The 14,079-nt window shown below is 47.3% G+C and overlaps 1 protein-coding gene across 1 annotated transcript in view; it reads right to left on the reverse strand.

Annotated features, from left to right (window-relative positions):
• Nucleotides 1-1,894: 1,894 nt before the first annotated feature.
• Nucleotides 1,895-14,079, reverse strand: part of RSU1 (Ras suppressor protein 1) — a 187,555-nt gene continuing 175,370 nt past the window's right edge. Inside the window, exon 9 of the mRNA XM_044229442.1 lies at nt 1,895-2,507. Coding sequence (XP_044085377.1) covers nt 2,405-2,507 — 103 coding nt within the window. The 3' untranslated portion in view covers nt 1,895-2,404. The remainder of the gene's footprint in view (nt 2,508-14,079) is intronic.

The following is a 14,079-nucleotide window of genomic DNA, read 5'->3' on the forward strand; positions in this document are numbered from 1 at the left end:
AAAAATAATAAAAATTACAAAATTTTTTTAAATTAAAAATAATCTTAACCCAATCACGGAGAGATAATTTATCAGCCAAAAAAATCCTGGTCCATTTAATTTTTCTGCATATACATATTATAAACATCATTTCCTTTTTACACTGCTACGACCATATAGTTCTTTAAATTTTACTTTCTTACTTGAGGATAGCATTATCTCCCTTTGCCCTTAGATACTGTTCTTTAAGTTTTAACGTCTTCATAAAAGTTTGTCATGGGAACACACTGCTGTTAACCCTTCTTCCATGGGTAGGCATTTACTTTTGTCCGTGTTTCCAGTGTGTAAAAAGCAGTAAGGGTAATTTTCAAATATAGCTCTTTGTGTGCATCTCTGATAATGTCCTCAGGATAAATTCCTAGAAATAAAACTTCTGGGTTGGAGTACACAATTTTAAGGTTTTGCTACGTATGTCAAATCGCTACCACCTTCCTGGAGAGAAATTTATATTCCCAATAGCAGCATATAAGAACATTTATCTCATGTTCCTCCCCACCACTAACTACGCCTTTAAAAAAATATTTGCACATATCTCATTGTTACACATATTTATTTTTGGTCTGATTTGTATTTTTTTTGATTACTGGTGAGTTTGGATGTTTTTTCATGTTTCTTAGAGATTGCACATATCTCATTGATACACGTTATTTATTTTTGGTCTGATTTGTATTTTTTTTGATTACTGGTGAGTTTGGATGTTTTTTTTTTCATGTTCCTTAGAGATATTTCTTCTCTGCAAATTTACGTGTATTGCCCATATTTCTATCGAGAGGGTTCATCTTTTAAAGAAATGATTCCTAGGAGTTATCATGATATTTTTACTAATGCTTTGTTGCTCACTCAGTTTCCAATCAACAACAGCAGAGGCATTGTTCTTCCTCTTGCAATTTTAAGAGCTAAAAAAACAACTGAAAAAAATTCAGGCTGAGGGAAAGACTGCCCCTAGAAAACTTAAGTCTACCCTAACGCCAGAGAGGAGATGGCACCGGGGAATTCCTTCGCCCACAGGAATGATGTACCAGGAAGTTTTCCAGAAACAGTGAGCGTAGATCCTGATCTTGATCAGTGGTCTCTCTGATTGAAATGCAAAGTCCGTCTCCCACGTAAATCCAGATTTTTTTTTTCTGGTTGTGTTTTGATTCTGGTTTTTTCCATGTCCTAGGGGATCCTGGTTCTTGGGGGGTTCCACTGTGAGACGGAAGGGAGGGGAGACGGGGTAGACACGCCACAATCTGAGAGGGTTACATCTTCACTCTCCTTTTGTTTCGAGGCGCTGGGTGTTGGCAGCCCTCTTAGTGCAAGGATGCTGCTTGGGTTTATTTTCACTCACATCCATATTACTGCTGGTAAGAACAAAGCTGCCTATCACAGATGCTACACAATTGCTTGTTTAATGACTTTGCAGCTGCAGTTTCTTCCCTGGGAGTGGGGCTGGGTGTGCACGTTCACACAACCCCGTTGGCACCACCAGAGTCACGCGGGAGGGTGCTCCGCTCTGAGCAGATCTGCTGCAGTGACAAGAAACATCCTTGAGTTTTTCTCTCTCCGTTTCACAACTTTTGTCTACCAGCCGCTGGCAGAAGTCACCATTTCTTCAGCTAAGAAGTGCTGCTTTCCAAAATCCTTTGGCAGAGTCTCCCAGAGATTTGTTTTTCTGCTCCTTCCTAATTTAGAAACAGTCTTCAAAGGGGGGGAAAAAAAAATCCAACCTGACAAACCAATGCGAGAAGAAACCAATTCTGATGTAATTTTGCATTTCTTTCCCAGAACGTTCTAGAGTTTACCATCTACAGCCAATACAGTTCGGATGGGATCGTTTAGAAGGGAAAGAAAATAAACGAAGATGTGCACACCCTAAGATCAGGCCATTCTTTATTCAAGAGGCGACATGTGATACAAACTTAAGATTTTATTACAAATTATTTGCTATTTAACATAACATCTCGATGGTTACAGAAAGCTTTTAACAGAGCAAAATAATGACTTGTGTGAATAAACAGAAGAGTGAATGGTGTTAACTGTGACATTTAAGCAATCACATGGTTTTAATTATTCTTTTGATAATACACAACTTTGTGAACATCTATTCAAGGGACTGAACTCTGTGCCTACTATGGAATTTGCAGTTGAATTAGAGCTTTGTTTCCTGCCTTTGGTATTGTTAAGCAAACAAATGGAAATGGTTTTAAGAATTTATAAAAAATCTACCACCTACCAAAAGCATTTAAAAGGTAAAGTGATAAGTGCTAGAAAGAGGGAAAAATAACAAGAACACACACACACGGTATTTATTTGTGGACAACAGTAACAGAGAATAGAAGTCATAACGAGAGAAGCAACCAGAAGTTCAGCCCATGCCAACCCTTTATTTGTTCTTGGCTGTCAGGGGTTTCCGGCTGATCTTTTTCGATTTGTCATTATTTTTCTTCGGCGGTTCTGGGTTTGCTTGCATGTGTCTGCCGTAGAGGCTGAAAAGAGAGAGGGAGAAACGGTGAGATCCACCTTGCTAACACAGGACCAGCTTTTACTGGGAGGGCTTTAGAGAACAGACTAATCTCCAGGAATGTTCAGGAAGACAAAGAAAACTAAAAGATCACTTCTGCTTGGTCCAGGTCTTTTTATTTCAGAATGTAAAATTCTCTTACGCATACGCGCGCGCGCACACAGAGTACACTATGAGGTAGGTCAGTTCTGGACAAATGTCCTGCAATTTCACACTCCCTGGGCCGAGGGTGGAAACACCAAAGGAAGAGGGACCCGGGGCTGTGAGAAGCGGTGCTGCCGAGCCCAGCTGCTCTGGACTGAAGCGCGAACAGCTGTGAGTGTTGAAGTCGACAATGACAAAAACTGCGTCGCACTGAAGAGACAGTGTCCATTTAGTGAAAAGTGAACATCATGCCTGGCCGGCAGAGCCCTGGGGCTGGATAATGGGACAGAGAGCAATGGTGTCCGAGCCTGCTTTGGCTGCTCACTCGTGATTGATAGCGCTGGGACGGCGGCCACACATCAATGCCACGTTAATAAGGACCGTTGATTAAATGTTGACAAAGTACCCTACAATTACAGCGGATGGCATTCGTCACAGAGCGTCACTCGCTTGTGGCGGAGAGGACTGAGCCCAACAGCAGATAGTAATTAATTGATAATTTATGAGTAATTCTGATTAAAGAAAATTAAAAGCCACCCTCAAATAAATACAGTTCAACCTTAACTCCCCTTATGGATGGAAGTGTGTCCCAGAGAGAGCCCGGGGCGTGCCTCTGCTCCTCCAGAGGACGGGCGGCGCGTGATCTGCTTGTGGCCACTGCCTTGTGCCGTGTAAATGGGGGAGGACACCGAGGCTGACCTCCTGGTGCAAGGTGTCCCAGGGGATGCTCTTGAGGACACGGACACCGCGGTTGCCGGGCCCAAGGACGGACCTCACACACACAGCTGGCCAACAGACCGAGTAACGAGGGAGCAGGGATAGGTCATAGTGTGGTCTGTCTTCTGCAGAGGCTTCCAAGTGTCTCCCCCAGAAGGGCTACAAGTGGCCATGAAGGTGGGTCTCTGCCCCTCGGAGCTTAGAATGCAGGGTCTGGGGCTGGGAATGTCTCCAGGTACAGGGGTCTGGGACTGTCTCCCCATTTAAGAGGCTCTTTAAATCCACCTAAGGCCCCTCTCCCCTCCACTTAAAAAAAGGGCTACTGAGCCCCCTGCTGTCTATGTCATGGATACCCAGGGGCCCTGGATCCCAGCGAAGGAACCACTGCTTTGGGCACAGGGGTCATTTCAGCCCAGCTGTCCTCCTCTTGCTTCCCCAACCCCACTAACGTCCCTGTCCCAATCCCAGGACCTTGGGACAATCTCCTTCAACAGCAAAAGGGCCTCTGCAGAGGTGATTAAGGATCTTACGATGGCAAGTCCTCCAGTCTCTGGGGGACCCCCAGCCTCTGCCTGCAGCATCTCTCCCGGACGCATCGAACAGGTTAAAGTAGCAGCAACAGTAGAATCCTCCGCCACATTCCTCAGCTTTAGCAACACACATCCAGAAACATACTTCTTCCTCTGGGAGCCCCGACCCCTCCCCTCCTCCTAGGACACAGCTTTCTTCACGCTCACACAGCAGGGTGCTGTCCCCAGAGGCCTCAGTGCTCCAAGCTCCTCTGGCCCTGCACACAGCAAAGGCCTGACTCTGGGCTGTGCACTCCTGGCTCCCTTCCGGCCTCATGTACCTCTCCTCTCTGCCCCAGGAAGGGAAAAAAAAATCCCTGTTCTTACTCAGACAGCATTTGACTTTTAAGGGTCACAGAAACCTGCAGAAGTACAGCTCCGTAGTGCGTGAGCTGGAGAATCGGGCAAGAGTGACAACAAAGATGATGTCCAGAGGAGGGAAAAGGAGATGTGACAAGGGCGCACGTGTCATGTCCTGAAGGAGTAAGAGCTGAGGTGGGCACGGAGGGCTTCCAGGAAGAGGTGGGGGTTTCGCTGAGCCTGACCGTGGTGACCCAGCAAAGTCATCTCAGAAGGGGGTGCAAAAGCGGTTTGCAACTCAGCAAGGCTCCTTTTGTTAGACAGGAACTAGAATGTTCCAATGTTCCAAAAATCTGCCTTTTTTACAGTCAGATCCCACTGCGCCTGGACCTCCTGGGGTTATAGAGCAAGTCACTACATGGGGCCAGATCAGACAGAGCATCCCTGAGCTTGATGTTTAAATCCTCCTTTCACAATTGAATAGCTGTGGACTCTGGGCAAAGGAATGGCATCCCCCACAGCTCTTGCTTGCCGTGCCTCAGTTTCTCCCTCTGTAAAAAAAATGATGCTGTGTTCTGAGTATGGTGGCTTCAGTGGTTAAACAGCCCAGTACCTGGTTCATCTACTGGAAGTGGTCAGCAAATGCTTATGGAAAAACACGACTGACGTGGGTTGTAGCTGGTGGGATTTAATAAAGATAATTACGTGATTCCTTCTTTAGGGCTTTTTCCTTTGGAAAAAAAAAAAACAAAACACGGTATTTTCTATCAATACCAAATGCCCAAGCATCTCTGGGAGAAAGGTTTTAATCCTCTTTGAAGAAAGCAACTAAGGCACAGCTAAATGCATGCCCCCACTTCCTCGGTGAGTCACTGGCGACACAGGGGTGCTGCTGTGCCCCCGACTCCTCCAGCTGCACCGGTGGCGTGCCCACAGGGAGACTTCACTGGGGCAGAGCAGTAATGACAAGTATCTGAGGGTCCGAAGTCCGGGGTTCCATTCCTGGCTCCACCACGGATTAGGCATGGCCTTTCCATTTGGTAAGTCAGTAAGTCAGTGTGGTAGGCAGAATAATGGTTCCCCCAAATACTGATGCTCTGACTCCTGAAACCTGTGAACGTCTTGTGTCATACAGGGACTCTGTGGAGGTGATTAACTAAGGATCTGGGGCTGGGAAGACTAGCCTGCATTTTCTGGGTGGGCTCAATGTAATCACAAGAGTCTTCTGACCTTCACAAGGAAGGTCAGAGTCAGAGAGGTCTGAACACGTTACACTGCTGGCCTTGAAGATGGAGGAAAGGGGCTCCCAGAAAGAAATGCAGGTAGCCTCTGGGAAATGGAAGGGCAAGGAAGGGCATTCTCCCCCAGAGCTTCCGTAAGGACACAACCCTGCAGACACCTTGATTTCAGACTTCTGACCTCCAGAACTGTAAGAGGACCTATCTGCTTTGTTTGCAGGCACCAAGCTCACGGTACTTTGTTATAACAACAGGAAACTAATGCAGTTAAATGGACCTTTCTGGGCCTGAGAGGGCAGCCTAGAAGTGAGGCGTGTGCTTACTTTCAGTGGAAGAAAAATGGGAGACTTGCTGGGGGTAGCAGGTCATTGCAAAGAAGGAAAAGTTAAAAAACTAAGTTACAAAAAGGACAAAGTGTGCCCCAGAGGAAAAATGGGTGCGGTTTCTACGAGAAGAAGAGGGAACAGGGGAGCAAAGTTCCTCTCTACTCCTGCTGGACTGGATGGTCCCCGATCCCCGCCATTCTCTGAAGCTCACACCCTGGCCTGTGTTTTGAATGTACCCAGGATTTAACTTCTAGAGGTGACCTAAGCGAGACATGGAGAGGCCAATGCCACCTAAAGAAGTTTCCCAAGAGGACGGGGCATGCCATACCACACATGGTCACTGGGGAAGTGCCGCGGTCGGTGAGGATCGGGAAGGAACGAAGCAGGGAGCAGGACCCTTCCCATGGTTTCATGGGAAAGAATGGGTGGGTTTGGGTGAATTTCGGGTTGGACAGTTGGAATAACTGCCAGGTGCTCAAGGTATCAGGGTGGTCTCCAGCTGTATGGGACCTGGCCCTGCGGTCGTTTAGGGCAGGGGAAATACCGGCTTGTTCTGTGTGAGTTCCATGAAGGCGGTGGTCCAGGGGCTGGCTTTGGATTGTTTGGTTTATGTGTCAAAGACAACCTGGCAGCTAATTTGGTTGCTCTCTCTAGGAATTGAGCTCGGCCTGGAAAGAGCAGTCTCTCCCCAGCCAGCAAGACCTCCAAGATGTCAAAACAGCAAAAAAGACTGAAAATAAGCAACATGACTAATTAACACAGGCCCAGCCTTCAGGATGGCTTCTGCCCTCCTGACCCTACATCCCTTCCCGCATGACACACCTTCCCATCAGCCTTAGCGAAGGCAGCTTCTCCGGCTCCACCTGCCCCTTCCACCTCGTCTGCCTGGGAAAATCCTAACCATCCCTCGGACCCTGACACAAGGCACTGCCCAGACCAGCATGTCTCCTTAGCGCCCTGCCCAGGCGGCACCTGTCCTGCCCTCCTGGAGCCCACGGCACCCTGCCCTGGGATCCCCTGACTACAGTCCGGGGACTTCGCTCCCCTCTGCCTTCCGGCACCCTGCTTGCCCTCAATGACATGTGACTTCTTCGGGCAAGCGGCTCACTAGCCACAGTCGAAACCCACATCTGCGACCTGATGATGAACACTCTGGTTCATACCTCGCGGGGCCTGGGCGAAGATCAACCCAGACACAAAAAGGGTCTTGTCTGTGCAGGGACAGAGCAGACCTTCCAGAACGGCAGCGGACATCTCTGAGCTCTTGCACAGGTCCAAGACTCAGGCTAAGCTGACCAGCTCCTTCCACCTGACGTGTTGCGTTTGAGCACACAAGAGAGACAGGAGTATGACCTTGCCATTATGCACCTTCGGAGGGAGGAGGCTTCCTGTGGGCACTGAAACTGGGCCACCAGCTTGAGAGTGGCTCAAGGTCACCAACAGGGCAGCAGCCGCTGGGGGACAAAATGTTCAAGCCCTAGAGTCTTAGGAACACTCCTCTCCCCCACCATCGGGGGTGGACAGAGAGTAACTGAAAGATGATTAAGGAGTGGAAAAAACCACCGAAGAATGATCCAAAGTGACATTACACACAGGAGTCTGAAGAGCGAGCCGGAGCCACGCAGCCCCCCTCCCGGGACTCTCTGTTCTCACCTGCGTGGGAGCAGGCCCTGCGCGGAGCAGCCGCCCGCTGAATTCCTGCTGACGACCACCCCGGAGGACTCCGTGTGAAACGGCTCCATGGGTAGCCGGGGTCATCTGACCGAACACTTCAGACACATCCGGGTAAAGCAGCCTGCACACAGGCCACCCGAATCAATGGAACAATCGTGCCCGCCGACAGTGGGACCGCAGCAAAAGGCCAGCCCACCGGAAGCAGAACACAGTCTGCGACTCATCTTAAGGAGTGGGCTCTGCACGCTCTTCTATTACTGCCATCTAGCCTGTACTGAATACCGGCATTTTCACTGTGGGGGAAAAGAGCCCATTGGAGTCTTCTCATTTCTTTTGGATCCCAGGCCCTCTTACAGACCCTCAACCCCTCCAGGGCTGCAGCACAAGACCACGGTGGGCCCCTTGTGACAACTCCCTCTCATGGCTACAGTGCGCCATTTTGGTTCTTGGACTCTCCTCTGGACACTTCTTCAGCCCTTATGTTTGTTTTTATCCTTGTTTTCTCTTCCCTAGAGAAGATGTCTAACTGCGGCTTCAGTGACTACCGCTAGATGCACCTTCCCGTAACCCCCCTCCCCCAAGCCACCGCCATTGTCAGCCCCTAGTGGTGTCTTATTCCTACTTGGCCACTGAGCTCTTAAACCCAACCAAAGCACAGAACAGTTTCCCACCCTGACTTCCGCAGGTCTGTCCCTCCAGGTCTCCAGACCTCAAGGATCGAAGCACAGAAGTCATTTGGACATCTCCCTCTTTTTTGGGTGATCACGTAAATCAGCTTTGGTGCTTTCTCTGAAATTCTTAGCTTGGGACCAAGTATCTGAAACTTCAAGCAGAGCTCTAGGCGTTTTTTTTTTGGCAGGAGGAGAACACAGCTTTCAATAGCTTCTCAAAAGGGTCATAACTCAATGGACTCATTCATTTTATGGTGATTATTCTGATTTTCATCAACCTATGATTTAACTACTCTTTCTCTCCCCATTGCATGGTCATTAGATTCTTGTAATGGGTCCCTTCCCTCCTCCAATGTGTCCTACAATTGGCAGAATCATCTCTCCCTGGTCTATGCATGGAAAGGAGCACCCCCTGCTCACCTGGTCAGGGACCTAGCCTGGCAGGTGACACGAAGCGGCCACAGAACATGCCACGTGACACTGAACTCAGCCACATCCTCTCTCTGATCTCTAGCACACATGAGCGCAGGAAGGCTGGTCTGGAGGAAGTCAGTGCGACGGACAGTCAAGACCACCTGAGGGTGAGCTCTGCCACCCAGCACCTGACGAACCTCAGAGTCCTCTCTCTTTCCAGAAGATCTGTTACCGTCCCTGGAACATGGGAATACGGGCACACTGTCTACCTCGTTCTGGCTGTCAGGCCGGCTTGGGCTCCTCCGTGCGTCTGGAAAATGAAAAGTGCTAAATCGATCTGAGCCTGGAATTAGCCCTTCCTGCAGGCAGTCCTCCTTTCAGTCTGTTTCTTGCTGATCTGTGTTAACTACTGGTCCCGTTCCGCAATTCAGATCCCATGCGTATTTTTAGGCTTTTCAGGGCTTTCGGCCCCCTGCCCCAATTTCTGTCTTCACAAAACACTGTGGGAATTATCAGGATTTCGCCAGTAAGTCCTTGAAGATACACAGGTTCCTGCTCTCAGTCTGGTATTCTGAAGGCCCGGCAGAGGGCCGTGGTAACGACGTATCACATGACGGCCACCAGACATTCGGCCTTCATGGTCACAACAACCCAGGGAAGACGGGCTCTTTGAAAAGTTTAGACCCAGATCAAACCCAGGCAATTACCCCCAAGTTCAAACTTTTTTTAAAAAAATTTTATTTATTTGACACAGAGAGGCAAGAGCACAGGCCTGGGAGGGGCAGAGAGAGAGGGAGAAGGAGGCTCCCTGCCGAGGAGGGCGTTGGATGCAGGACTTGGTCTCAGGACCCTGGGATCACAACCTGAGCCAAAGGCAGATGCTTAACTGACTGAGCCACCCAGGTGCCCCCCAAGTTTGAACTCTTAATGCACTAAATTATCTTGTCTCCCATCTAATTTAGATCTCTCAGATTTATCTTCTCCGTAAGCCTCCCTTTTTCTTGAGGGTCGGACTCAAGAGTTCCCATATTTTGTAGCCTGGATACTTGAGGCACAGCAAGAAGCACGTGGTGTGCTGTGTAAATATTGTGTTTCAGAACGCCAGGTACGTGAGAGGAACAATATGCTGTTCTTAAGTCATTTGCTCATGTCAGATGCCTCCCTCCTGTTGTTTTGGGTGTTTCCATGAAAAGTCCTTATACAGACCAAGAAAAGCACCGATCTGAAAATCCAAGTTATACGGCCGGTGACAATAATGGAGAGAAATAATTCTGTTTATAATCTGTAATCTTATGGTGGGACGCTAAATTTAAAATCTCCACAAATAAATCTGTAGACAAAGTGTGAATCCTAGATTATTAATAAGCATTTTGCAGTATCTTTATTTATCCTATCTAGCAGCTATGAGGGGCTGGTGACAGAACCTTAGGCACAGAAACTGCTGACTCTTAAAGAAGAAAAAAAAAACTAATAGTTACCATATTCCTGGGAGAAATCTCATTAATTCAATAGGCAATGATTTTTTGAGACCAAACCTCCAAGAGATGGTTCTGTGTGGCTCACTAACAGCGGTCTGTGTCCTTCCCGTTTTTTTCTCCATTACAACCCTCGTCCCTCTGCAACCCCAACACACAGCATAGCGCAAAATATAAACACGCATTTTGAAATCCGTGGAGATAGCCAAAAGGAATTTGCAGATGGCCTAAGACAGATATTAAGCTCTAAAAAAATGTGAAATATAAAGCAGATTTTAAGATACCCCATACATTCTAGGCTCACTATCCCATTGGAGGGGAAAAAAATGAGGATTCTGGCAGAGCAAAACTAACCATCTCATGCACAAAAGATGCTCATTAAACTTCATCATCCTGTCTACTCTAATGACGCTTTCACTTAATAAAAATTCCCCGAGCAGTCGCAAGGATATTAGGCAAGGTCTTTGGTTATGTATCAGAGGTCCGAGCTGTCACTGGCAAGCATGCAGTTCAGGGGGTAGGTTCCCTGGGGAGGGAGCAAATCCAGCTTTCACCAAATATATGCAGAGAAAAATCAATAACTGCAACTTGCTTCCCTGCTTAAGCATTTAAGAAAATGGGTAATCCTTTTAAATTAAACTGTGAAGTGCTAAATGTTGCAATTTCCAGAATAAAGTAGAAGGCAAGAGGAAACAAGTGTAAGGGCCTTTGTAAGTTTCCCAAACAAGTTTCCTTAATAGACTTCATACCTGGCCTGAATATTTTTTTATGAAAAGAATTATTTTTTGATCTAGTACTTAACATTTGCAGAGATTAAAAAAAGAGACATCCGGCCATACACACGTGTGTTGCTGAAACATACTCAGACAAACTTCAACATAAATACAAGGGAGTGAGGGATTCTTTTTATCCGTGCAACGTGCTCCCTTCAAAAATTATTCTTAAAAAACATTACTATTAAAATTCACTAAATTGAATCTGGCTTTCAAAAGTTACATAATCAAGTAATTCTCTAACGGATCCCTTAACATGGGCAGGTGGATATTAATACCACATAACCATAAATTACTTGTTGAGATTATATAACCTACTTTAAATTTCACATCCTGCCTTGACTGGAGAGATTAGTTCAGTTGAGGCAAGAGTGAGGCACCACCCAAAGCCGTGACTTGAAAGGCAGGAAGACCTTCCTGCTTATGATACCACCGACACAAAACGCATTAAAGCACCAACATGAAACGTCACGCCGAGTAACACAAGCTCAACCCCGAGACCAGGGGGTCTGGGCAGTAGGCTCACCGAAGGAATTAGCAAAGCTGGAGAGAGATTCTGTCCCTCCCAAGTGTGGTCCTGCTCAGCGGTACAAACAATGGGGTAAATGCCAGCAGCAGGCATCGAAACACCACTCCCCAAGCACCCCGAAGGTGGTGAGGACCCAGGCTGGGAGTCCTGTGCGTCTGTGCATGTCCAGCCAGCGTCATGTCTCCAAGAGGAAGCGGAGAACACAAGCATGGTTGGCTGCCCCAACCCTTCCAACTCTGGGCTGCCCCTGCCAGCTCTCTCCCCTTTCTACCTTTCCCCTCCACATTCCCGGCCCCCACCGCAGGGGCAAACACGTCAGGCCCCTGCCCACTTCTGAGGTTTAATCTTGCCATCTGCTCTGCCTGGAGTGCTCTTCTCGTGGTGTCCCAGAGACAGACAAGACCACCATCTCCATCTTACAGATGAGGGTATGGACGCCCAAAAAGAGACTCCATGCCTCAGAGGGAATGGCTACATTGCCTTGGCTTTAGTGTCTAAACCCGGCTCAGTCTGAAACCGTTCCCTTTGCCCGGGGGCGCCCAATGACCAGTTCATACATGTCTGTGGTCAATTTGAGCCAACTAAAGAAAGACCTATGATCTCTGCTCAAAGCACTAGGAAGAGAAATTCTTTGTCATTTTTTCCAGTGAGGAGCCCAGGTGTGCGGTCAGCCATGTTGACGTCGTGTGAAGAGAGCCTGCCTGGGAGAGAAACCAGCCCAGACAGAGCAAAACTGAACGATGAAGAGGGAAGGGGTCCAATGACACTGAGCCCTTACCTTAGACCATGCCGAAAGTCTACTGTATTACTGGATTGTTTTTAGCATAAAATAACGAAATAATCCCCACTCAGTGTTTCATTTCTTGCAACCAAACGGATGCTGCGTCCTGACTGACACATCACTCTTACCTACTTCTGTGAAATCCAGAGAGAAGTTCTTTTGCCGACATTACCCATCTTTAACCACATGCATTTCCTTCACACCAACAGTCACAATATCATTATTTTATTTACTTGATTCCTTGTTCTTTCCTGTCTCCCTTAACAGTAGGCTAACTCCGAGAGGGCAGGAACCTTGTCTGTTTTGCTGGCTATCCTGTGTGACTGGTTTGCCATGGGCATGGCATGAACATCTGTTGACTGAATAAAAGCGAACACCCCTGCACTTACTGGGATATACTGAACATATCTAGCTCTGTGCACAGCTTCCCAACTGGACCATTAGTGCCTCTAAAACAGGGGCTGTCTTAATCATTGTGTTTCTCCAGTGCCTGCCACCCCCTAGTCACCCAATAAATATTTACTGGTAGACTGAAAGACTATCTTGGCCAAAGCATCTATTTCCCACTGTCCTCAGTTCCCTGCTCTTCCGAGTGATGATCAAACAGCTTCCCATTTTGAGCTGTGGGAAGACCGTGTGTCATGCAGGCCAAAGCAAGTGTTCTAGTCTTTGGAGGCAGTTATCCTCTGTCACAAAATCTTTGTTTGTACATCAGTTTCCTTTGTGTTCTCCTCTGTTTCTGCAGGATTTCTCAGGCTGGAAGGCTGTCGGTGAGCTAGAAGGGCAGTAAATGCACCATGGCGCCATTTTGTGCGGCATCTTGGGGGCCCAGTCTGACATCCTCTTGTGGAGACTCTCCTTCACAGCACTGTGACCCAGGACTTTCCATAAACTCGTTTAAAGTACAGTGAGCTTTTAGTGAGGATGAATCCTATCCAATATAAGTAAGATCTAGCTGAAGACAGTAATCATTTTTAAAGGGGAATTAAGTTAAAATGAACATTATAAAACCAGTAGAGATTTTTTCCCTTTTCTTTTGGACAAATTAAAAATCAGAGTTAATTTTTATGATCATGAAAAGGTAAGGGTCTTTCTGGCCACATGTGGTTCCTTCACGAATGGCTCAAGGTTGTCCATGACCTCTAACTGAGTAAGACAGTGACTGCAACAGCAAAACTCACCAAGCACTTACTATATGTTGGCATTTGTGCATGAAGCATCCATGGGTATTTTCTATCAACTCATTTAAACCTGAAACATGATCACAGGAATGAAAGAAGCCACATGGCTCCAGGTATAAGTAATATTACAAATGAAGAGCAAATGTCACAGAGCTAGGAACATTAGTGTCTAAACACAGAAGCTTTGCTTTTTCTTCCTTCTGTTTTTCAGGTAAGGACAAGTAGTAAAAGAATAATTAGAGGTTATTATTCCTCCTACCCCTCCTCCTCTTCCTCTTTGTGGCTAACAATTGGGACTCTCTGTTCCTGGGACTGCTCCTTCCTCTTCTCAGTTTCTCTCTGCCCAGGAGGCTTGGTGATTTGACCCTGGCAGGAGACTCATGGCCAGGTCAAGGGAAAGCTAGCCATCTCTTTAAATACAAGCCTCTAGATTCCAGAGGCAGGGCAAAGAACACCTGAACTGGATTCAGAAAGCTTTGGAATTAATCTGGTATCTGGATAATCTGCTTTCCTAGACAAAGATGGGGTGTCTGGGCCTACCCATGGGCAATAACCGTCCAGCCTGCACACTTTCACACCCCTCATACGATAACTGCAAGAGACGGCACCCAAACCCTGCCCAGCTGGAACCATCCAGGCAACGGCTTCAACCTTGTCAGAGTCGGACAGCTGAATGGAACTGGCCAACTTTACACATAAAGCTTGTGTAAGCACTTGGCTTTTATTAACTTGTCTAAGCCTCAAG

This window comes from Neovison vison, chromosome 12, assembly GCF_020171115.1.
Source record: "Neovison vison isolate M4711 chromosome 12, ASM_NN_V1, whole genome shotgun sequence".
In the NCBI taxonomy this organism is placed as follows: domain Eukaryota; kingdom Metazoa; phylum Chordata; class Mammalia; order Carnivora; family Mustelidae; genus Neogale; species Neogale vison.